The 23,139-nt window shown below is 37.4% G+C and overlaps 1 protein-coding gene across 5 annotated transcripts in view; it reads right to left on the reverse strand.

Annotated features, from left to right (window-relative positions):
- Positions 1-23,139, reverse strand: part of NCKAP5 (NCK associated protein 5) — a 370,644-nt gene that overhangs the window by 13,947 nt on the left and 333,558 nt on the right. For 4 of the 5 annotated variants that reach the window (XM_051810233.1, XM_051810235.1, XM_051810236.1 and 1 more), the window contains exons 16-19: positions 19,137-19,451; positions 16,833-16,969; positions 14,651-14,780; positions 11,823-12,010 (exon numbers count right to left, since the gene is read on the reverse strand). In XM_051810233.1, the coding sequence (XP_051666193.1) occupies positions 11,823-12,010; positions 14,651-14,780; positions 16,833-16,969; positions 19,137-19,451 (770 nt within the window). Of the gene's footprint in view, positions 1-11,822; positions 12,011-14,650; positions 14,781-16,832; positions 16,970-19,136; positions 19,452-23,139 lie in introns of those variants that run through there. The other variant, XM_051810237.1, reaches the window with a different exon arrangement.

Below are 23,139 nucleotides of genomic sequence, written 5' to 3' on the forward strand. Positions count from 1 at the left end.
CAGTCCTTGTAATGCAAGATCCCATCTTGAGTAAGAATGCTTGATGAGAATATTAAGTGATAATGATTATTTGCTTAGTACAGCTATGGGGTTTTGGAAGCTCTCAAAGCAGCCTGCTAACAGTACTAGATTAAATTCCAAATGCAGCTGGAAGGTATTATTTATATTGTTTATTTAAAAATGGAGAATTTAATAGGAAGAGAGGTTTAGCAATTTGGACATTCAACCCTATCTTCACAGTCCTGTACTCTTGTCTGCTAAACTTTTTGTCGCTATTTGAATATTTTTTTTTATTTGCAGTCAAAAAAATTCTCAATGGAAAGACAGAGGCCTGTATTGTTCTTACTAGGGAGCATCTGAAATGCTCTTCAACATACAGGACCTGGCATTTTATCCAGTCAATGTGGTAGCTAATCAAATGTTTTGCACTGACTTTAGTAGACTTTGGATCAGACTCTTGATGCAATAGAGAGATAAATTATTTAACTTACCGAGTTCCCCTAGAAACAAAATATTGAGCTGCAAACAAAGCTAACAAACACCAAATGGGATGCCATCTGCTGCAATGAACAGAACATGACCAGTTCCCCCCATGCTTGAGATTTCTCCAAAATACAATTTGAAATACATTTATCAAACTCCCAACTGTCTCACAGAATTGGCTTAGCACAGGTTAGCAAATGCTAATACCACCAGCAACAGCAAGGCAGGCCGTAATATATCAGTTGGAGTTGACGATGATTTCATTTCTACTGCCCTGCTCTGCATAAAAGCTCAGGGGTTTTGTGCTATCCAGAGCCTATGGAGATGTTTCCATTCATGCCCTGTGTCCTAGAGTCTATGGATACTGAGTGGCTTCTGCCACTCAGTGGTTTCTGAGTAAATATGAATGGTAACTATTTACATAATGATTCATTCATAGATCTGGATTCTTCTATCCTTTGACATCCAGAACCCATGCCTCATAACCTACTCAAGAAACAGGTTATGAAGGCAAAAGTTCCATCTCGCACAGATGTCTCCCCCAGGAATAGCATGAGATATCTTAAATCCCAAGTCCAGAGCATTCCCTACTTTAGATCGAAGTTTTTGGCTGTGGAGGAGAGAGTGTGGGTTCCCAAACACTTTCACAGGAACAGAAGGACACCGCTGAGCTAAATGCAGTGCATGTGACGCTAGTGGGTGACATCAACATTAGCCCCCTTTCCACTTAGAAAACACACTAATCGAACAAACAACTAGTTTTTATGTAATGTCACGAAGAAACTCAGCAGTATTTGCCTTGTAGACGAAGACAAGAAGATAAATGTCTCCATATCTAAATTTTCTACATAGCCAGTCACTCCATGTTCTAGGATCACCACTACAAGTGATGAAACTTGATGAGCAAACAGAACCCCCAAAGACTATTCAGTCTATAGTAGTTCATCAGGAAGGCTACAGCTCTCACATTACACAGCTTCTGTGTAATGACTGCTGTCCTTGCCTTACCCTGCTGCCTGTTTTCATCACTGTGCTACTAATGATGTCATAATACAGATTCCAGGTTTTACAATGGATTTTATTTATAGAAATGCTGTTTTATAAATCTTGAACCTTCTGTGCCCTGGTTTGTTATAGTGGTTCTAAGAAACATTAAAAGATAGGATGATGATGTTCCTATAACAGTAATAATAAAAATGTTCTGTAAAATGATACAGATGAAAGTTTTAGCATTTTCCAGTCTTTTATACACTAATGTTATGGAAAATGCAATAAAGAAATGGGTTAAAAATATGAAGAATGTCATTATTTTATGTTCTTAATGAGAACATAGTAGGACCAGATTAAAAATACACAGTATTTGCCCTTCCTTTTAACTCAGGGAAAACGTCTGCTGATGTTCCATGTCATTGTCCACAGAGCCAATGTACAGAAGCAGGATACTACAGACCAAATTTCTGCCAGTTAGAGGGAGAATATCTAAAACAATTTTCAAGCACCTATGTAAACTCCATGATTTTCACAGGATCCAAATATGTAAATCTGTCAGAGACAGCAGAAAAAGCTGCAGATTTCTGGTACCTTTGAAAACTGGACAGCTGAAGTGTCTAAATAAGAATTTAGGCACAGCCATTAGGAAATGAAGTGTGAAAAAAATGACCTATATTTTTAATGTTTAGGGGTCACAAACAAGACTCTTCAGTTAGTCCATGCAGGGCAAAATAATTCTTGCAGGAGTGATCAAGAAGCATGTGCTGGCTTCTTTGCTACTTCTGCTCCTCAACTTCAGGCATTGTCTGAAAAGCTCTACCATTTGAAATCTGTTTTTCATCTTAGTACAGGTTACCAGTAGGTTTTCCAATCTGGTAACTTTTCTGTGGATACAATCTCTTGGTGAAGTTTAGACCTTTCTCTTTGCTATAAGAAATATCATAGACTATTGCTGCACAGTTAACATTTTAATTTTATAATGCACAGAAACATACCATATTCATATTTAATTTCTTCATTTCCACCCACTTCTTCTTTACTCTTCATGCACCCAAACCCATGAGGTCTTATTTTATAGTTTGCTTTACAGAGAATTCAATAACCCATAGGATATGTGCATATGTAATAGGGACGTCAGAAAAATCACTTTAAAATGTTTGACTGGCAATTATTCAGATAATTCTTCAAATAATCACTTGGGGTTTGATTTGCTGAGAATAACACTGGAGTAGCTAAGAGAAGTTCTTAAGTCTACAGCTTTTTGTAGTATGCAAAATTTTTAGTGACCTCTATTAATGATCAGGCAGAGAATGGAGAAATTTAGAGAAGGTGACTGATGGGAGCAGAGCCATCAGGATGTGTCTCAGTCATTGATGGACTGATGGGCAGTTCAGGCTGGGAGGACTCTGACATGTGCTATGGAAACTGATATCACTCTTCTTAGCCCTTGTGAAAGATAATTAGACATTTAAATTACATACAAACTTCCCAAAGTTCCCTGTGTCACCCATTGCTGATAAGTCTGCTAAATATCATGTTTATTTCTCTTATCAAATACAAATATTACTTTCCATTAAATTAAAATGGATGCTGAACAAGCCTGGAATTCATATACAAGGGCCTAAAAATACACTAAGAAATAAAATATTTCACTTTGGGATTTCCTATAAAGAATGTTTGAATTTGCAAAATATATTTATCAATATTTTTCTTAAGAATTTAGACAATTTGTGTGTCATACTGCATAAAGTCTAATATAAATTCTCATTTAAATAAAAGGCAAATCACTTTTGGGAAATGAAAGTGGTTAGTGGAACAAGCTATAAAGACCAAAACATTATTTCAATATGGTTTTTGCTAATATTTGACATAAAATTTGCCTTCTTTTCAAAGACCATGTTGATTAGGTTATTATTTTCATGTGCATAGGAAAATAAAAAGCATCTCTCTTACAAAAAGAGATAATTTGCTAATATATTCTCTGTATATTGCTACAATTCCTGCTACTGTCAGCTGTGTAACTTACTCCTCATGTATTTTGGTTAGTGTGGAACTCTCATACTAAAAGAGCAGTCATTTCCTACCCTTCCCTGCATGATGTTTGAGTGCTTTATGCAAAACATATCTCTGTTATAGATGGGGAAGGCAAGTTTCAGCTGGAAAAACAATTCACAAAAATATTACAGCATTATTCATCTCATTTAACTCTGCTAATCAGATGCTCCTCTTGGAGTCAAAATATTTTCCAGCTTCAGAAAACAAACAGCTCACTGAATACATCTCTGCCCTACTGCTCTTTTCTTGATTGAGTCGATCCAATGTTTATTGTATCCAATCTATTTTTTAGCCTTTTCCTTTATTACTAATACATTTTCTATCATTACAACAATTACACTATCTCACAAGCTTACTATTATTTATCATTTGTTTCTTTTTTTTTATTTTTTAATGTGCCCTGAATTCCATTTTGGCCTACAGTATTATTATAATATTCCAATTCAACACTGAGAGAAATGAAACCTGCAACTTCATTTCCAAAGACAGAGGACTGAAGAGTGTCTGGTTACAAATGGCAGAAACACGAGTGTACTTTGGGCCATGCTGCAAATCACATCAGCTCCATCTGTCAAACCTCTGAAAAACAGCTCGGAACATTTTCCACTCAGGGAAATCACTAGCAAATGATACTTTTATTTCATATGTACTTTTGGTTCTTATTAGACTAAAAGATCTACCTACTTACACCTATGAGCCCCTGGGCCTATTAAATCTGTATGTAATCTCCAGTTATATAGGCAAATGGACATTAAATAGTGCTTGGGATGTGTCTGTGAGGCACAGTGATGTGGAAACAGCATAAACAAGCTGAGTGGGCCGGAACCCAGTGCAGTGGGGTCTTATCAACACTCTGCTTATTTCAGCTCCTCAGCCCTGCTGAGAAATGACCTGGAGTAACCAGGCCATCAGGAGCTGTGCTAACATTGTGCCCAAGCAGGCTCACTGTAAATTAGCTCTGTACAGCTCTGTGTTGCTCTGGGCACTTGTACAAGAGCAGTTCTGGACTGTCCCTCCAGGGACTCCAGCAAATGAACTGCAGGGCTTTTTGCGACATCTGGGCTGCTGTGTAATGTGGTTATGCAGCTCCTACATGCTGAAAAGACAAGGTTCTCTCTGAAATTTGAAATTACTTGCTGAGGTGGTGGGATATGGGGTTTCTGCTTCACTGAGCAAGTTTTCCCACTCGGAAAGGGCAAAGTTCTTCTCTCCTTACAGTGCCAAAGGGGTTATACTCAGTGAGCACAACGCTCCAGCTGTGGCCACAGGACATCTGGGTGTGTTGCCCTGAATCAGACAAGCCCAAACATCTGCATGTGGCACTCGAGAAACCACACAGGCACAGTTCATTCAGCGCCACGAGTTATTGGGGCGTTTAGTGCTCAGTGACCCTGTGCCACAGGCGCTAGGAACTGCACCTTCATGCCAGCAATGCTTTAAACTCTCATCTTTCCTGTCACAGCTGCAGCTTTTCACTTCCTCCTCTCCTTCTCTCACACATCCAAATCATTCTCCTGCTAGCCTTGCACACCATGTGTTTTAAAATGCCACACAGCCTGCTGTACTATGCCAAAGACTTTCTGTCCCTCACTGACACCCAGATACTCTTTTAAAACTATGTGCTAAAAGATACTTGAGTTAAAATGTCGCCACCTACCCGTCCCCATAAATACACTAACCAAACATAAAATAGAGCTTTTATGCCAGCTGGAGGCCAGTCAGAATGGGATTTGATGGCACAGTACTAAAACTACTGAGGTCATTAGTGCTAGAAGCAGAACTGTATCAGCAGATAACAGCTTCCAGTTCTTTTTAGGGTATGTTTTTCCTAAAAATGTCCCTTGCATACCATTAAAAAAGTTATTTGCTCTGGTGGACGCTGAGTTCCAAATGTTTTGTCTTGCCAAAGTCTTTTAAAAACTTTAAAAAGTTATGCAGAATGTTATCATCCTCCTTGCTGAGCCATTCTCTATTGCATAAATTTTTACAAAAACTTTCATCAGCATAAGAAATCTCAGTGTTTCACCTAGAAGGCACAGGGAGTGGAATGAGTCTCTGTATAACTGCAGCTTTTTATTGTTGCCAAGCTAGTTCCTCAGGCTGGCTGTAAGAATGTTCTTCCACACCACACCACATGTCTCTTAAGTGAGACGTGTCAAGTGAGACTTTGGTCCCAGAAGACTGCCTAGCTACTCTTCAAATTGCTTGTTTTGCTGTCTCTTCACTTTACTTTTTGAAGGCAACTTTGATGGCAAGGTATTAGAAACAATGAGACCTCACGATGAATATAAGGCTTGGAAGCAGATCTTGGAATGTGAACTTGCCCAATGGAGGGGAAAAAACCATGCAAATATGTGTGATTTGTTGATGTCTGCAGATGTCCTATCTTATTTCTAATTTCGCTTTTCCCTACATGAGTTGAATCAGACTTGAGGCTGGAAAAAATATTTTAATTCTGTATTATTCCCATGGGCCGTACGGTCAAATCTGTTTTCTTTTCAGACCATGCTCCTGTGGTTTTTGTCACTTATGTTGTCAAATACTCCTATATAATCCCCTGAAAAAAGATCTTACATCAAGTTGGGTAATTACTCAGACAGTCCTTGTTTTGATGGAACAAGTATTGCATCACTCAGCTGAGAATCAAAACCCTTTGATTAAATAGAAAGGAAATCTTACAATCCCAACCTGTCAGTGAGTAAATTCTATTGAGGCAATTTTGACAAATAGAAACATGTGTAGCTCACAGGCCACATTCAGGGGTCAACAGGGGCTAATATAAAACATAAATACAGTAAAAGTCATTTTCACTTTTTGTGATGGGAAAGATGAAAGGGTATCTAATCCTGACTGAATTAGAATGTTTCTAGGCTAATGTTTCTAAATAGCACCAAATGTTTACAGAAATAGATCACATCCCTAAACATATGCAATGATTTGATATACTAATGCCTTGCTTGAAAGAAAAGCAATGATCTTAAAACACAAAAGGCAAGTGAATGAGACTGCAGACTTATTCCCCATTTACAAATTGCAGTGGCAGTTTCTTCCTTAACATCTTAGGTTCATCAGGGCTAGGAAAGCAAATAAAACTGATTACCTCCTCACCTCCTCCTCCTCCTCTCTCTTAAGCCTGGCAAGAAAAATAGCAAAGAGGAGGTGAGATTTCTGTGCTTGATATGCAGTATGAGCTGTGTACAATTTCCATGTACAATTAGTACACAGAAACCTACTATCAACTAATTCCTGGATTTGATCCAGCCCATTAGATGCTTTCTCTTATTGACAAGGGACCTCTTCTACCTTCCATTACTTTCTAGTATAATAATCTGTAAGAGTTGCTTCAAACCCTGTATTTGCAGTAACACACGCATTTTACAAAACAAGCTAAGATCGAGGTCACCAGGAGCATTTGCTGTTCTCTTCTGGTTGTAACATCAGATAGTTATTGCTGTTACCAATTTACAGTGAAATAGATCCTGAGACCAAGCAACTAGCCAAATATCACCCAGTGCTGCCACACCTGCAGGTACTCCTGTTATTTTGAAAGTAAAAAGCAGGCAATTATTTAGTGCTCACCTGAATGTGCACTGATGCAGCTTCACTCTCTAAAATACAAATGGTAGCTACAATAGCTGGCTTTTACTAGTTCCAGACAAAGAAAAGTTTGGGGCAATGTTCATATTTCTAACCATGGGTTGAAAGTTTGGTACTCAGTATAAGCCAGCTGTGGTCAGGGCAAGGAAGCAAGTGGTTCCACAGGTCAATACCTCCTTTCCACTTTGAAGTCTTAGGATGCGGCTCTTCCCAACTGCTAATTGGACCGAAATCATTATCTTAGGCTTTTTCACATGTGATAAGCAGAATCCCTCCCTAAGCACATCCGATAACGTGAAAAAAATTAGTTCTCTGTGAAAGCAAAGTGCACATGGTCTCCCTAGAACTACTTCAGACACTTAAATATGGAAAGTCTCTTTTAAAAGGGACTTGATGCTTCTCTCTTTCAGAGAGAATAAGGTACCTTCAGAGAGTGACTCAGAGAACCCAAATCAGGCACAAAATGCTGGCACTTTCTCCAAGAGCTGCCTAAACAGGTGAACAGTACAAAGTACCCAGTGTGCTGCAGGAGATGAGATGCAAGCAGCAGCCTTTCTTTATTTTGCCCTCACTCTTGTTTAGTGCAGCCTGCAGAGGTGTCTGGGCTGCTCTAACTGTTGCCATAATTCAGGAGGTCTGGAACACCCTCTACAGTATCAATTTAATGCTCAGAGATCCTTGAGGATGGCAAGTGTTGTGCAGTTATCAAAATTTCTTAGTCTTTTTTCTAGTCCTTTCGTGGATATTCTCCTCTGTTAATAGGAGGCTTGTGAGCACAATAAGTCAATCATACAGCATTAACTCCCAATCAGCTTACTCAGCTGTAAAAAAACCTTGAGTTTATCTGGGAATGCTGCCAGGTCAGTCCTGTTCGTAAGTGCAGCCTAAACAGCAGCTTCTCTAATTTTTCCTTTCCCTGTATTTGCCAGTGCTCTCTAATATCTACTTGAATTTCAAGACACAGTGATTTGAGCATTTGATCTCATTCATGAATCATCTGTACAACACATATGAACTCACATTCTTCACATTGCAACTCACAACTTCGCATTGCACTTCTGTTAAATGAGCCCCCCAGTTAAAGTGCTGATGCAATTAACAAGGTAACTCTGCCAGAAATGTCAGATTTCTCATGTATCTCTTCACAACTGAGGGAAAACAAGAGGAAACAGAAATTTCTGATGGGTACCAACCCCTTCCATAAGGGATCTTTTATTCAAAGTGCTCAAGTCATGTCTTGAAAAACAAGAAAGCCTTGATGGTGACTCAAATTGAGTAATACATAGGGACAGAAGAGGGCTGTATTACAGAATAGAAGTATGTGATGGTTGGCTAAGGACAGGGAAGTAAACATATTTTTCATAATGCTTTGGGACCATAAGGATGACTAAGAAATAAAATCTTTGACCAACCCAGTTACTTCTTCAAGGAAACAAAGACAAGAAAAAGTCTTGTGTTGCTTTTTATTTGATCATAAAATATGCTAATAAGCAATGGGCCTAGGGGAGGGAAATTTATCTTGTTTTCTGAATTCTTATAAGATAAAAAACCCACTAGCTTTTAAAGTCTAAATAGTAAAGTAAATGATGAAATGTGAAATAGTTTTTTCATTGTAAAAATGTGGTAGCAATCATGATGTGGGTAAAGTGCTCAAGAAGTTACTGCTGCAAGGAAGAACAGCTGTTTAATGCAGGGCTCACTGAAGTTTCACTGACGAAGTGTCTCCCATGGGCTGAGTACAGTGGACTTTGGATCAGGCGTTGCATATTGCTTATTAAATCAGAGAAGTTACTGTTCAAATAAAATTAAGTCATTTGATACATATAAAAATTAATGTTTCTTGTTTTGAAAATCCTTCTTGAGGAAAATAAACCATAGCTATTAATTTGACAGTCAGTGCATCTTATTTCTTTCTTTGAAATTGCGAATTGTTTTTCTTGTCCATGATTCTGCAGTGTACAAAAGGATGGCATTATTTCAGAATATGTTTCCTGGGTCAAAATAAAAGTAACATAAATGGTCTTAGTGTCAAGAGAATTTGACCAGAATGCTGTATAAGACCTGGAAGGTAAGAAACTGTAACAATAAACATTTCTCCTGTCAACATGAAAAAGCCTTTTTTGATTCCTCAAACTCTCCCTTCAGTGTGTCTTTATCATACTAATTGCCCATTGGTTGCTTCTCTTCTGAAACTCCTGTGCAGTACTTTTTTGCTGATAAAACTTGTGTATAAACTTTGGAGGTAAGACTGGTGAATATGTTGGTTGAGAAGGAGACAAATCAAATGACAAGTCTGGGTTAACAGAGCTTCCTGCCAGACTGTCTCATTAGAGCCCCCAGTACTGTCCTAGTGCTGTACAGCCCAATTTAATTGGGCTGAGGGACTGACACAGCACACTTGCTCTTCTGACAAGCAGTGTAAACTCATTCTGCCCACTACGACACTTTTTTGACACACATCTTCTGCTTTTTTTGTTAAAGGCTTCACAAACACCACTTGGAAATTAATTTCAAAGCACATTGCATTTCATTTTTCAAAATGGCAAATATTCTACATGAAAGCTGCATTATTCCGCCCTCAAAATTTATAGTTTTGTGTTTTTGTTTTTGTTTTTTTTTTTAAGATTTGTTGGCCATAAGTGCCTCTGTTTCTGGTGCTCCCCTTTTTTTTGTGGGTCTTGTTCCAGATCACACAGTTCTAATTTAATCAGACTGTGGATTTTCCTAGGTTGGACAACCTACAACTCAAAAAAATTTGCTGTGCTGGTTCAAACAAGGAGTTCAGGACAACCTGCTTTTCATGGTTACTGCCTCTCATTTGTCATTCTGAAAAGTTTAATACTAATAGGCAAATCTCTAGTGCTTTACTGAGCTTCCACTGTTCACTGAGAGGCCACCCGGTGTTGAGAGCTCTTTCTGATCCTTAAAAAGTAAACTCCAGAGCTCCCAAACATAGTGCATGAAAATGCTAGTGCTGAGTTACACTTGTTGCCTTTTAGTTTAATGATGGAGTTTTGCAAGGATCCTAAGGCCAGTTCAGTGGGCTTTGTTTAGGCTTTGAGGCTGATTGGGTACTTTGCAGAGATGTCATATACAAGGACTGCATGAAAAGAATTAATTAAAAGTAGATACAACTCCGAGCCACTTTTCTACAGTGGAAACAAATCTAATTGCTCTGTTAATAGCACAAGACCTTGGCCTTCAGAAGGCAGAACTGATTTTTATGCAATTTTATATATATGCATATACACACATATATAATTCATCTCGTGTGCATAATTAGGCTATGAATTTCTGGATGTTCAAGATGAGGAACTAAGTGGATGTTCAATTTGTTTTCCTTCATGTATCCTTTTAAACACCCTTCTGCTGCCTTTTTCTTTCTTTCTTCCCAACTATGAAGCCAGATTATTTAAAATTGTTCTTTCTAACATGACCGAAATATATTAAAATTGAATCATATTCTAGGTACTAATGAAATTTCGTTGATTGGGAAATAAGGCACATACATGTCAGTATTTTCTTTTTGAAGTTTGTGAGTCAATTTAATATTCATTTAAGCAGAACTTTCATGCCAACAGAGCTGGAATAAGCAGAGGTACAGACAGTTTGTTTCTTCATATTCCTTCTGCATATTTGGCCCAGATTCCTAAAAGCTGTAAGATTCTAACTTTGGTTAGAGTTAAGCACCTCAAAGTTACAAGGCACAGTCATTTTCTGAAACTGAAAACTGGGGTGTGGGAAAAGATAAAAACTCTTTCTCATTTATGCACTACATCAGGGTGTTACAAACCAGCAGCTGACTCATTATTTTCTGCTACCACCTTTGTTTATACTATAACATACCCAAAATGTGCTGAGTGCTCCACATAGAAACAGAAGACTTTCTGTCTAAAAAGAAGAGCTGGGAAAAGAGACTGAACACGGAGGTGAAATGATTACAGTGGATCATGATTAGGTGCCTCTATTTTAAAAAAAAATTGGCTTGTTAGATCAAAGGAGAGAGGGTGAGAGGGTCAGAGGATGAGAAGGCATGAGAAAATAGGAGGAAAGGAACAGGTTCAGAAGTTGCTTTTCAGGCTTGCTGAGACTGTGTGATGTCAGATTCAATACTTTTAGAGACAGAAAAGCAAGTGGATTCACACGAAGTAAGAGAAGAAAAAATTTGTTTCAGTTTAGCATCAAGATCCACCAATCAGATTAGGAATGATCTTCATCACACTAATGTTTAAAACTCTGAAATCAGGAATTCCAAAGCTAACACCAAAAGTTATTTCAAAAGAGATGAGAAGATAGTTGACTTCTGTAGCATAATTTCATTTGAATTTTCAGGAATACATCTTTAGAAGTTTAAGTAATTTACTACATGTTGTGCTATACAAACTATCTAATTACATGTGAAGGAGCAGCCTTAAAAGATAAATTTTGTGTTTTCTTGCTAGCTTTAAATTTCAGTTCCTTACTAATGGTGAAGTGCTAGACTGTCTCTACTTGTCAGTTTTGGAAGTCTAATTCTATGACAGGTGAGGATCCAAATGTAACATTCTGTTCTAAAAATATTTAGATCTTTACTCTTTTGTAGGTCATGTTGTTATTTTCTAGTCTGCCAGGTTTTAGTAATCAATCAACACCGAGGAAAAACCAAAAGGCAGATAATGAACAAAATGAGAAGTAATATAAAAATTACAGTAACTTACACTTGGGTTCTCCTTGCCCTTGCTGTCTTTACTGGAAGATCCACTCAGCTTCTCAATTAAACTGTAATGTGTTAATTGTTCAGGTCCATCCTCTCCAAAATGGCCATAGAGACTGTGTTGGTATAAATCCAAAATTGACATTGGGTTCCCCAGAAATGACTTTCTCTGATTTTGTTTTTCCTGCTCGGCTGTAAGAGATGTAACAAATAATATCATTATAGCAGTCTACATAGACTGTAATGTATTTTTACAAATTTTAGATATATTTCAAATGTTTTAAGGTATCTGCAATTCAATGCAATAAAACCATTAAAAATACTATTGCCTAATTCTCCAGTCAATGCATATACAGGAGATTGTTCATACCAATATTAGAGGTGAAGGAGATGGCATGCAAAAACCAACATTATTTTCCTTTCTTTTTAAATTATAGACAAGATGGTTAATCTGGCGGATCTAGGGGACCCTACTTATTTATTTGCAGTAAGGTTTTGTTCTTGTCTTTTAACAGCCTTACATAACAGATGTGCTAAGTTTGATAATTCTTTCCTTTTCACTACATTTTTAGTTAATGAATATAAGAGCATAAAAAATACACTAGTAAGGTAAGAAAGAGGTGCTACCCATTTGTTATAGATCCTACTGTAGCACAAAGTAATTAGGAATAAAACCACAGTTTCTGAAGTCCAAGGCTGAAAACTCATTCAGAAGATCGAAACAAAACCAAAGAAATTTTCTGCAGCTTATGAAAATGAAGACAGATGCTTATTAATAACCATACTTTATCCCATCCTGTGTTCAAAGATCTTGGCGTCTTTATGCGTGCAAGTGATATAACCTCAAAACATCCACATGAGGCTGAGGCATTAAGTTTATTTCCTTGCACTTCTTGTTACACAAACTTCATCTCTGCCCTATAACCTACAGCATTAGGAGAGCCTCTGCCTCCAATGCCTCCAACAGAATCACATCAGGATAAAAAATAATTTATGAAATTCAAATCAAAACCTTTTCATGGTCAAAAGAGAAGAATCTGGAATATTTGGCATATTCCCTGCTACTCTACTGACCTTCTCCGTAACATTGGGCAATGCACTGGGAATCTTATCCAAAGCCCACTAAATCAATGAAGGTCTTATCATTGACTCTTCATAGCCTTTGCATTGGGCACTCAGTCTTTCTGTTCCCTGCTTATAAATGAAAAATGAAAATCACTCCGAGATTATAATTGTGCAACCAGTGAGTTTGGGGACTCAGCTAATAAATATAATTAACTATTCCTATAAAAATATTCTCTGTGAATTGGTTTGCTGGAGCCCCTGCCTCAGCCTCGTGTGGATGTTTTGAGGTTATATCACTTGCGTGCATAAAGACGCCAAGATCTTTGAACACAGGATGGGATAAAGTATGGTTATTAATACGATGTGAGAACTGCATTTATAGAGCACAGAACAGAAATCCTGACCATGAGGAATGACTACAGCAGAAATGCTCTTGCAATAATATGTTATAATCTTCTTTTCTATTTGTCTCAACAACAATTAAGTATTTTAGTTCTGTTACTAACCCAAAAGTTAGACATATACACAAAATTAATGACCTTCTATGTAAAATGGTGACATCAAGTCATACTTAGGTATCATTAAACTTGGAATCTGCTGCCATTTAATGCAATTGGTAACACATGATAAAATCCTTTTTTTTTTTTGCAAATTGTGATCTATACAGAAAAAAAATGCTTATCTAACTCTTTAAAAACCCACACCTTTCTTATATTAGAACATGATTTGTAAACAGCAGAATCTATAAAAAGAAGTGTTTATGGGCTGAGTTAAACGACTTGCAATATTTCATACAGATTAAAACCAGGAAGTTACAGAAGTAATGTAAATAAGCGGTCCCAGCTCTCTCTTTTTCATGGAATCACAAAAAATGGATTAGCTCTGAAAATGCCAGCTGCTTAAGCCCAACTCCCAGCAGACACTGAAGAGCACAGCGTGCCTGTCCAGCCGTCCACGGTGTTTTTAATGCAATTGTCACCGTGGTATCTGCTGTAGGTTAATCTCTGCCAGGTCAGGCTCACGGCTGTGCAAGGGTCAGCACAAATCCTGTGAATCACTCAAGAACTGTTCAAGCTCTCAGGGCCTCAGCGGTGCAGAGACCTTGCACTGGCCTTTGCACTTGCCAGAATTTATCTCCTCCAGGGAAGCTTCGCCAGCAAGGATAGGAGCCGCCCTCTCCTCCCCTCCCTGAGGGCACACACCTGCACTGAAAGGTGGCTTGCACCATGAGTTATTAAACACACAGAAACTGTGATCTTAAGAACTTCTCTTAATCTTCAGGAATTCAGTAAATTCCAAATTGCTATCGGTTCTCACAAAAAGCTTTGGTGCTTGAAACAGCAATATATAAACAGAGGACAAGGAAAGAGACATCACTATGGCACCATAACCAACATCACTTTGATGCAGAGGTTGGAAAATTGTGGTCTTGATCACTGCATTATTTCAACTGGCTATATAATTACAAACAAAAAAAAGAAAGCTACCTTTATAGTCACCTTTCAGTTTTGTAATTATTTTTATTTACGTTGTAGAGATTTATGCATAAAACCCCTCTGCTAGCAAAAACTGTGGAAGAAAGGGAAAAACAGATATACACATAATAAAAAGCAAAAAGTAATAAAAAGCTAATGGAAAATTAGACTGAAGAAAGATTTGATGTTAGAAAGTGAAAACTAGACAGAAAGTTTAATGAAGGACACTGTCTCCTGCTGAGTCAGAGTGGAGATGAGGGATATACATTTTTATGTACAAATTTTCAATTACCTCGTTTGTTGTTCTTTGTTAACTCCAGAAAAGTCTCCTCTGCAGTTCTAAAATAATTTGTTTCATACTCTGGCTCTGGCTCAGTGTCAGTGCTGCTTGCAGAGTAAGTGCACAGCCTCAGAGCTTTGTCCTGCGCAAATAGGGGTATCACAGTAATTAGATGATGCATATATATCAAAATAATGCTGAAGATAGTACTAGGAGTAGAACATTTTATACTCATCGTGCAGTATAAATGAATAGTTCAACTGGAAAAAGTCTGCATTACCAGTTTAGCTAAACACCTCTCCTTTAAGTAAGTTATCATCAGTCTGACATTGGGGAAATAACACATTCTTGTCCTGCTAAGTCTCCTGAGTCAATCTACCAAGAAACAGTCCAAATCTTATGTTGGTTTTTTTTCACTGTAACATTTTTTTTTTCAAATCTACCAACATTTTCACATACTTTTAGTGACCAAGTTAAATTTTAAAAGTTCTCACCTAAGTTAAACACAGTCTATTTGTAACGTGCAAAATTATCATGCCACAAATGGTTTACTGCAAGCAACTCTAGAGACAATTAGGATGGCAAGTAGGCAATACTCATGCTTTCTATACCAGTAAATCCTAAATTTTTCCTAAATTCATGTCCTTTGTCCTGGCATTTACATTATAGTATTAGAGAGCCTTAATTCCCAGCTGATTCCTATGCCATTTCCTTTTCAGGAAGATTTTCTTCTGGAAGTAAAGAGGAGTGCTGACAGCTCTGGACAGCTCCTAATCATGGAAGGCCTGAAGGCTTAAACCTTTTAGAAGCAGCAGCTCAATACAATAAAACCCACAAACTGGGTAGGGGGAAGCTAAGCCTGATACTGCTGAGTTAATGCCACGTTCAAATACCCCCTACTATCCCAACCTCAGCTGCCTATCAGTGGCTCGAAGGGGGTTTTAATTCTGTTTCTCAAAGAGTGATATTTATTTCCACATCTTGCCATCCATGCTGCAGATTTTAACGGATGCAGAAGGACATGCATTGATAAGGATTCACATCCCTGTGGAGAGGGAACCAGACCTGAGGATACCAGCCATGTATGCTCAGCACTAGAGATTGCAAGTCAGCTGTAGTCCCAAAAGATTTTAGACACATTCACATGCCAGCAACACCCACGCTGACCTTCTGACTCTTAGACAGACTAATTAGCAGTAACACATCTATGGTGTTAAGGTGGTTTTGGGAGTGGTCAGTTAAGACTGTCCCAGGGTGAAGACTATACTCGTGTGGTTGTTACATGTAAGCCAACACTACTGCACAACAGAGGATTCACCACCAGTTGGTCAATGACATATATAAGACAAGTAATTCTACCTCTCTGTTTCTGTTCTAAGTATTCAGACCATGGGCCACATAAAAATGTGAGATGCCCCAGCTCAGTAAGTAATGGATAAAGCAGACATGCAAGAAGGCTACATAACAAAATGTTTTAGCCTCTTGTAGAGTTAAGGTTTATTAGCCAGCAGTCTGCCAGGTGGCCTGCTTAACACTCACTTTGTTAAAGTTTTTTCTCTCTTTGCTACCCTGCTGACTCTGCACTTCTCACAGGATTTGACAGTCTGACATTGCTGAATATGAAAAACTTGGCAATCAGCTACAGCAGCTTTCACACATGTGTATGCATTTGCATGTTTGGTCTTTTTGCAGTTTTCATGAAAAGATTGAGGAACAGATAGATCATCACAGGATTAACCAGAACCCCACAGAAACATTTAAAAATATTTTCCCATTCAAAATACATTCAGAGCATATCTGCTCAAGCCCTCACACTACACAGCCATACAGACAAGGAAACCTAGGGAAAAAATGAATCCAAATCTCATGAAAAGCAACAAACAAGGTCAACTTTCTGCAAGAGAAAAACAGGGTAAAAGGTCTCCATTTCCTTGTTTAAAAACACCTGTGAGGATTTTAATTAAAACATGCTTGTAAACTATGAGGACAAAGTACTGTATTATTATTATTAGGTGCTGTATTATTATTATTATTAATAAATAATGAGATTGCAAATGAAGGTTAAGAAAGTGAATATAGCTGTTATATTGCTAGTTACTATTTCCACCATGTTAAAAACATTGGCCATTTCTGATACCTATACATTGGCCACAGTACCTATCTCATTTAACAGATACCACTTCTTAACTTATACCTTTGCTTTGGTAGTTTTCTTGATGGTCCACTCTGGAAGAACTTCTCTATTTTCTGCAGTCTCTTCCGTGTGCTCTAATGAGGCAGAGGTCACAGAACTTGGTTCTTGTTCACTTTCCTTTACAAGGTTAATTATTCCTGAGTTAAGGGAGACATTATTTAAATTGTAGGTCTCATCAGCATCTTCATGATAGTGTTTCAATTATAATTCAGTAAAAACTGGGGGCAAGTCATGATACTTTCATTATGTCAAATAATATCCTACTATTCAAAGGAACAACTTACTAACTTACTGGAATAATTCTAACTACAATGGCAGAATTTGATCCAAAACCATTTCCAGTTAACAAGAGAAGAGCAAGGCATGAATTTAAATCCCTCTGTTAGTTTTAAAATATACACTCTTTCAAAAAAGAAACAACAATCAATAACTACTTGGCATTGTAGGATCTGCTTTGCTATTTTATGTTCTCAGAGAATAGTCTTTTAACATAAATATAATTGGAAGTACCTTTCTAGCAGAAAGCCAACTTCTTTATTTGCTATACTTGTGCTATGCAAAATCAGAACATCAAGGAAGATATATGGTGTATATGAAATAAAGTGATAATTGTAATTTGGATGAGAAAGTAAGGGAGAGAAGAATAGAATGAAAATATTCTAGTAAAGAATGAGTTGACCCCACCATCTGATGTATACTATTTTTTTAAACATCTCTTTATGACAATTTAATTAAGATACAAACCTTACAAGGTTGGTGCAGTGAATATTAGCATTAAGATCAGAACAATCTTACTGCTACTGACTTCTTATGAAGCAATTCAATGCTTGCAGCTTCTGTTCAATTTGTTATAATGACAGTGTTTAATCATGGGCTCTACTCTATAGCACACTGCTGAATTGAGGTCACACATGTGGCTATTCAAGCATGTAGCACATAATCTATAACTAGGATTTCCCTTCTGAATCCTTCTAAGCTGTACCATTAATTACCAGTACAGTTATTTTAAAAATACTAAGTATTAAAGTGTATTTTATTTAGCTTTGATTTGAAAAAAACAGGGGAGTCTGCAATGAAGCATACAGTGTGTATTTGCAGTCTATTACACTGTTGCAATACTGCACTGGGAATATTGCTAAATCAACTCAATTCTAAGATGTTTAATTAGAATCCTTCTCTTATGCATCCTATGAAACATATAAGAGAGGTTTCTTTCCTCCCAGGCTCAATATAAGTCAGCTCATTAGCAGAACACATATTTGATGGTCTTAAACTAAGCTCAAACTTGATATTTAACCTTACATGCTAATTACACAGAATCTCTCTTATAGAGTGATACAGATTTATGCAAGTTAAAAACTCACTACTTTTATAGGAGCAACAAATACACTGACAAAGTGCTAACCACCATAACCCCAATAAATACGTGACATTGCACTTGGTCAAGATAAAACAGTACTCTTCTCTATTAAACTAATTACTTCTACTGTGTTTTATACTGTATCCATCATGCTGACTATGAAAATTCTCCTTTTATAAATGCTATGTGATTTCTAATGTTATTAACATATATATTAATAACTCAAAAAGACTTCAAAAACTTATATAGTCAATACGTTTTTATAAAAAAAATGCACAGAGTTCAATGGAACTACTTACTAATACCAAGTTATTTGCTGGAGCTTTGATGGATTGCCAGTACTTTCATTCCTTTGTCAGCTTTTATTTTATAGCTTAAACACACACTTAGCTCACAAGTGAAAGTAAGGTATTTTTTGTTCGTATATAGAAATGTATTTGTGTGATGTAGCAAAGTAACGAGAGTTTTGTTTGAGGTCAAGGCCGTATATTCATTGGGACAGAATTTATGCATTGAGGCCAAATGAGTCTTTAGTTCAAATCTGGTATCAAAAGCCAGTCTTTATGAATATATCTTTTCTGTGTCACAACATGGCTATGCTTTGTACTTTACCACAAAGTCTGATCCTGAATGTTGCTGAACACCCACATTCTTATTCAAGTCAAATTCCAAGGCTGGCATATGTTTTTTCTTCAAGTACTGTTTCTTGAGAAAAGGATTTAAGTACTAAACTAATTTTTCTTCCTCAGATAAGCATTATGTGCAACAAAATTTCCATATGGCTCAGGTCACAAACTTGTTAACCTTATGCGTTCATAAAAAGAGTATCTTCTGCTCTGCATTTAACATTTCTGCTATCAATTGCCATTATTATAAGATTTCTGCTAATGAAAACAGACGTCAGGCCAGAAATAAAGTAATTTTTGGTATAATTGACATTTTACCTGAGGAAGCTGGTTTTGGAAGGCGACTTTGAAAAGGTCGTACACCTTTGGCAATCATGGCCGGATCGGATGTTGAGTGACTAATTATGCTTTCCACAGACTCCTGGTTCTTAGCTGTTGAAGGCACTTCTCTCTCAAGAGTTTTGGCTTTTACTGAAGAAGCTGAAGGAGGAACTTGCTCAGATGCTGCAAGGGCTTCTGTTTCCAAGGTTGATTCTGGCTTAGAAATGTGCCGCCCCGTAGATCGGTTCCCCGAGTCAGGGAGGGGGAAGGTTCCAATCCCACTGTCCAGTGTCCTCATCTGGCAGCAAGACTCTAAGACACAGGGAAATAGGTGTTGCTGATGTTTACAGACAGTGGAAAAAAAGAGCCTTTTAAAGGGAAGGCTTCAAGGAAAGGAAAACATTTTGCATTTGTGAGTATGCTGTTATCTGTCCCTTGTATGCTTTTTAAACTATGTCTGTCTGACTGAATACAATGAAACACCACATCGAAGTGCAGTGAAACCAACCCACAGGTGCCAAAACATTGACATTGTCTTGCTTCAGAGTAATGGTGTGATAATGAATAAGACAGGCATGTCTCAGTGATTACAGCTTGAATTTTTAAATGATTTAGTTTGAAGGTCTACAGAAAGTCTGAGGAATACTCAATCCCAATATGAGGGATTGAGTAGTGTACAGTATTTCTGACACAAACCTGCACTCCACAGAAATTTGGCCTTCCCATACTTATGCTTTGTTAATTGCTTCTCATACAAGAACGTGTCAATCAAAATGTATCATTTATTCTTACACAAAATTAAGATTTAAGAATTTCTCAGAGATACCCATCTCTCAGAGCATCCTGAAAAACTTGGATGGCAAGAGTCATGCCTTTATTTTCCTTGTTATGCCCTGGTTCTGCACATCGCATTTTGGGTAAGTGTACACTTCCCAACATAATGCCAGTCAGAGATACCTTAAAGTAATTGGTTTGGAAGCACTGTGGTCCCACATAGCCCTCCAGCTTATTCATCCTACTGGAAAGGTGCTGTACTAACCATGGAACAGAGAAATATGCAAGTGTAGATGCCTGCACGTTGCTATCCTAGCAACTAGGATGTACCAGCACCCCCTGCCCTCTATCGGTTTCCAGAGACTTCCCTTTTGTTTGCATAATGGGCAAACAATGTCAAAGGGACTATGATGGCAAGGTCCTTCTGAGAGCTATAAACACCAAGGAGGGAAATTCAGCACTAATGGTTGGAAAATGAGCATAATTTAGGTTAAATGTCTGGAAATATCCCTTGACAGCGAGATCTTCAGTCTGTGGCAGACACTCCCAAAGGAAGCAGAGGAATTTCCTTTGCTTTGAACAATTTAAGGCTACACTAGCTAAAAGATATACTGCAGTGAACAATTGTACTCTAGGAGGAGATGCAGAATATGACCCCATCTATCTTCTCCATCTCTATCTTCTCTGTTTCTGATATTGATTTTTTTTTATATGTCCATTTGTTATTTAAGTCTGTTGTAGTTAGCAGTCCTCTGACAAGTCATTTTAATTAATTTTTCTTCTGTAGTGTTTCTAATACTCTCAGAAATTTGGAAATATTCCTCCTCTATGGGTTTTGCCTATTTGTTTTTGAACTAAGAGCATTACCATGGTCTTTTACGTTAAATATCTTCATCTCTAATGGGCCTTACTTGATAGCAAGTAAGAAACTACTTACAGATAAATGTCTATTTATATTTCTTGGTTCTTGTCAAAGCGAAGCAGCCTATGTTTATGTGCTCCTCATTACCTTATCCTTGTCACTCAGAATCAAAGAAGGACTGAAAGTCATATTGAGCACCTTAATCTTAGAGGGCCTGGCTGAACTGCAAGAGCAAAACATGATATACGGTCTTTTAAAAGGGCAACAAGTGACTCTGATTTCCCTCACACTGCATCCCAATCAATTCTCTCCATAGGTAAAAGGAGATAAGATGTGGGAGCCACGTCTAGCTGGTACCTACATTTTACATCACATTTTTGAGCTAATGTGCCATAATGATTTTAGAAGTTGCTGAAGATTATCCAGGAAACGTAAATAATACCCCAAACAATTATATTTGGTTCTGATGCACCGAAAGAAGGCAACCCATGTACTGTAGTCTCTTAATATGGCAATCCTTCCTCTGACATATTTTTTTGTTTTGTTTTTGAATAGTGAAATACTAGATAGATTGGGTTAACTGTTACTCTTGAGAGTGAAAAAAAGCAAGTTAACATGCTAGGTGTCTGCCCTTGCCATTTTCTGCAGGTAACTGATTTTAAACAGTGTGTTTAACATGGACTGGAAATGCTTCAACTAAAGACTGTCAGTGACAGAGTTAGTAAATAAGGGAATATAGATATTATATAACATAGAATAACATAGGATAAGAAAGGACTTCTGTTAGTTGCCTCTTGGCCGGAAGAAAGACATTTGTGCAACACTGGTTATGTTGGAGAGACAGAAGCTCTTCAGCAGAGACATGGAGTAAATTGGAAGCACCACAGAAAAAAGAACTTCCTGAAAATAAAAGTCTGAAGAGTCTCCCGTCTACATCTGTATGGTTAATGTAGGACCTGATTTTGTAACCCATTTCCACAGGGACTTTGAAGGATCAAAGTAGCAAGTAGCAAGTAGTGTTGTTTCCTTTCTGAGCATTCTCTGAGAAACTAAAAAGTCATTCCCTCCTAATTATGACAGGAAAATTAAGTAGGATCAAAATGTATATCAAACAGGAAAGCTACAGCTTTTGCTCAGAGAGAACTGGAAGATGAAAACTATTTTTTCTTCTGAGGTCATATTTCTTAAGATGACATAAGGACTTGTCTTGCTCACTGTTACCTCATGTAGATCTAGGAAGGAACCATGAAAGCAACTGCATAAAATCAAGAGAAATGAATACTGAGGGCTACACTTCCAAGAAAATACAATCTCCTGCTGTTTTCAGAATAATTGGGAGAGTGATGTAGGAGCACACCAGCAGTATCACATTTAATTAAAAGGAAAAATAGTTTTAATCGATTATGGTCTTCCTTCATAGAGACTTTATCCATGATAAAGGCAATACACCAGGTGGAAAACAGATTTTTAAAACAGCTCACTAATTTTTAGTTTTGAAAAACCACAAAAGGGCCTGCCTTTCAAAGTGCTCAATACTGAGCAGCTCCTATTGTGACACTTAAAGACAGATTTTTGAAGAATTCTGTGACTCAGATATGTTGAACTATCCTCAAAAACTTAGTCCTAAACCCAGAGTACACCACCAAATTCTTTGTGGATGTTAATTTTTCACTAGTGAACGTAACTAATTCATCCCTAAAGCAATATAATACAAATTAAAAAGTATCTTTCATAACAATTTGTATTATTGAATGAATGAATATACATTATCTTGTGTTGTTTTTAAACTTTTATGAAGCAACTGCAAAATAAAAAAATATGTTATACATCTCAGTGATGGCTTTCAAACATCTTCATGGCCCATCTGATTTCATCAGCAGCACTGACACTTCAAATGACTGTTATCAGTGAGAGCTGCACAAGACTACATAATGAAAATATGTAAAAGTTAAATCTCTGATGCTGTGACAGTACTACTCAATAGATGAAAAATGATTCTGCAAAACATTAAAGCCTGAAAAGAGTTATATATGAGCTTAATTACATTTGCTTGCAAAGTCTTCCTGGCATACCAACCAAATTCCTTGCCTGTTTCTGATTTTTTTTGCTCCTCTTTCTTTGCCAGGAAAGAAAGAAGCTCACAGAATGCTACTTAGTTTTTATAGTGGACACAGACAGACTCACTATCAGCCATTTCACTGAAAAATCAGACTAGAATCAAAAGTTTGAAATACTGAAACAGCCCCTTCTCTCTCTCCCATCATGTGGACTTGAGTCTGGGCCAAAAATGAAGCCCCTGGAAGTCCTCTTGTAGAGGAAGATTTCTAGAACTGAAAACAGAAATAAGAAAGAATTTACAGAAAT

The sequence above is a fragment of the Manacus candei genome, unplaced genomic scaffold (genome assembly GCF_025592945.1).
Source record: "Manacus candei isolate 608988 ecotype Guabito, Panama unplaced genomic scaffold, ASM2559294v1 h1tg000077l, whole genome shotgun sequence".
Classification (NCBI taxonomy): domain Eukaryota; kingdom Metazoa; phylum Chordata; class Aves; order Passeriformes; family Pipridae; genus Manacus; species Manacus candei.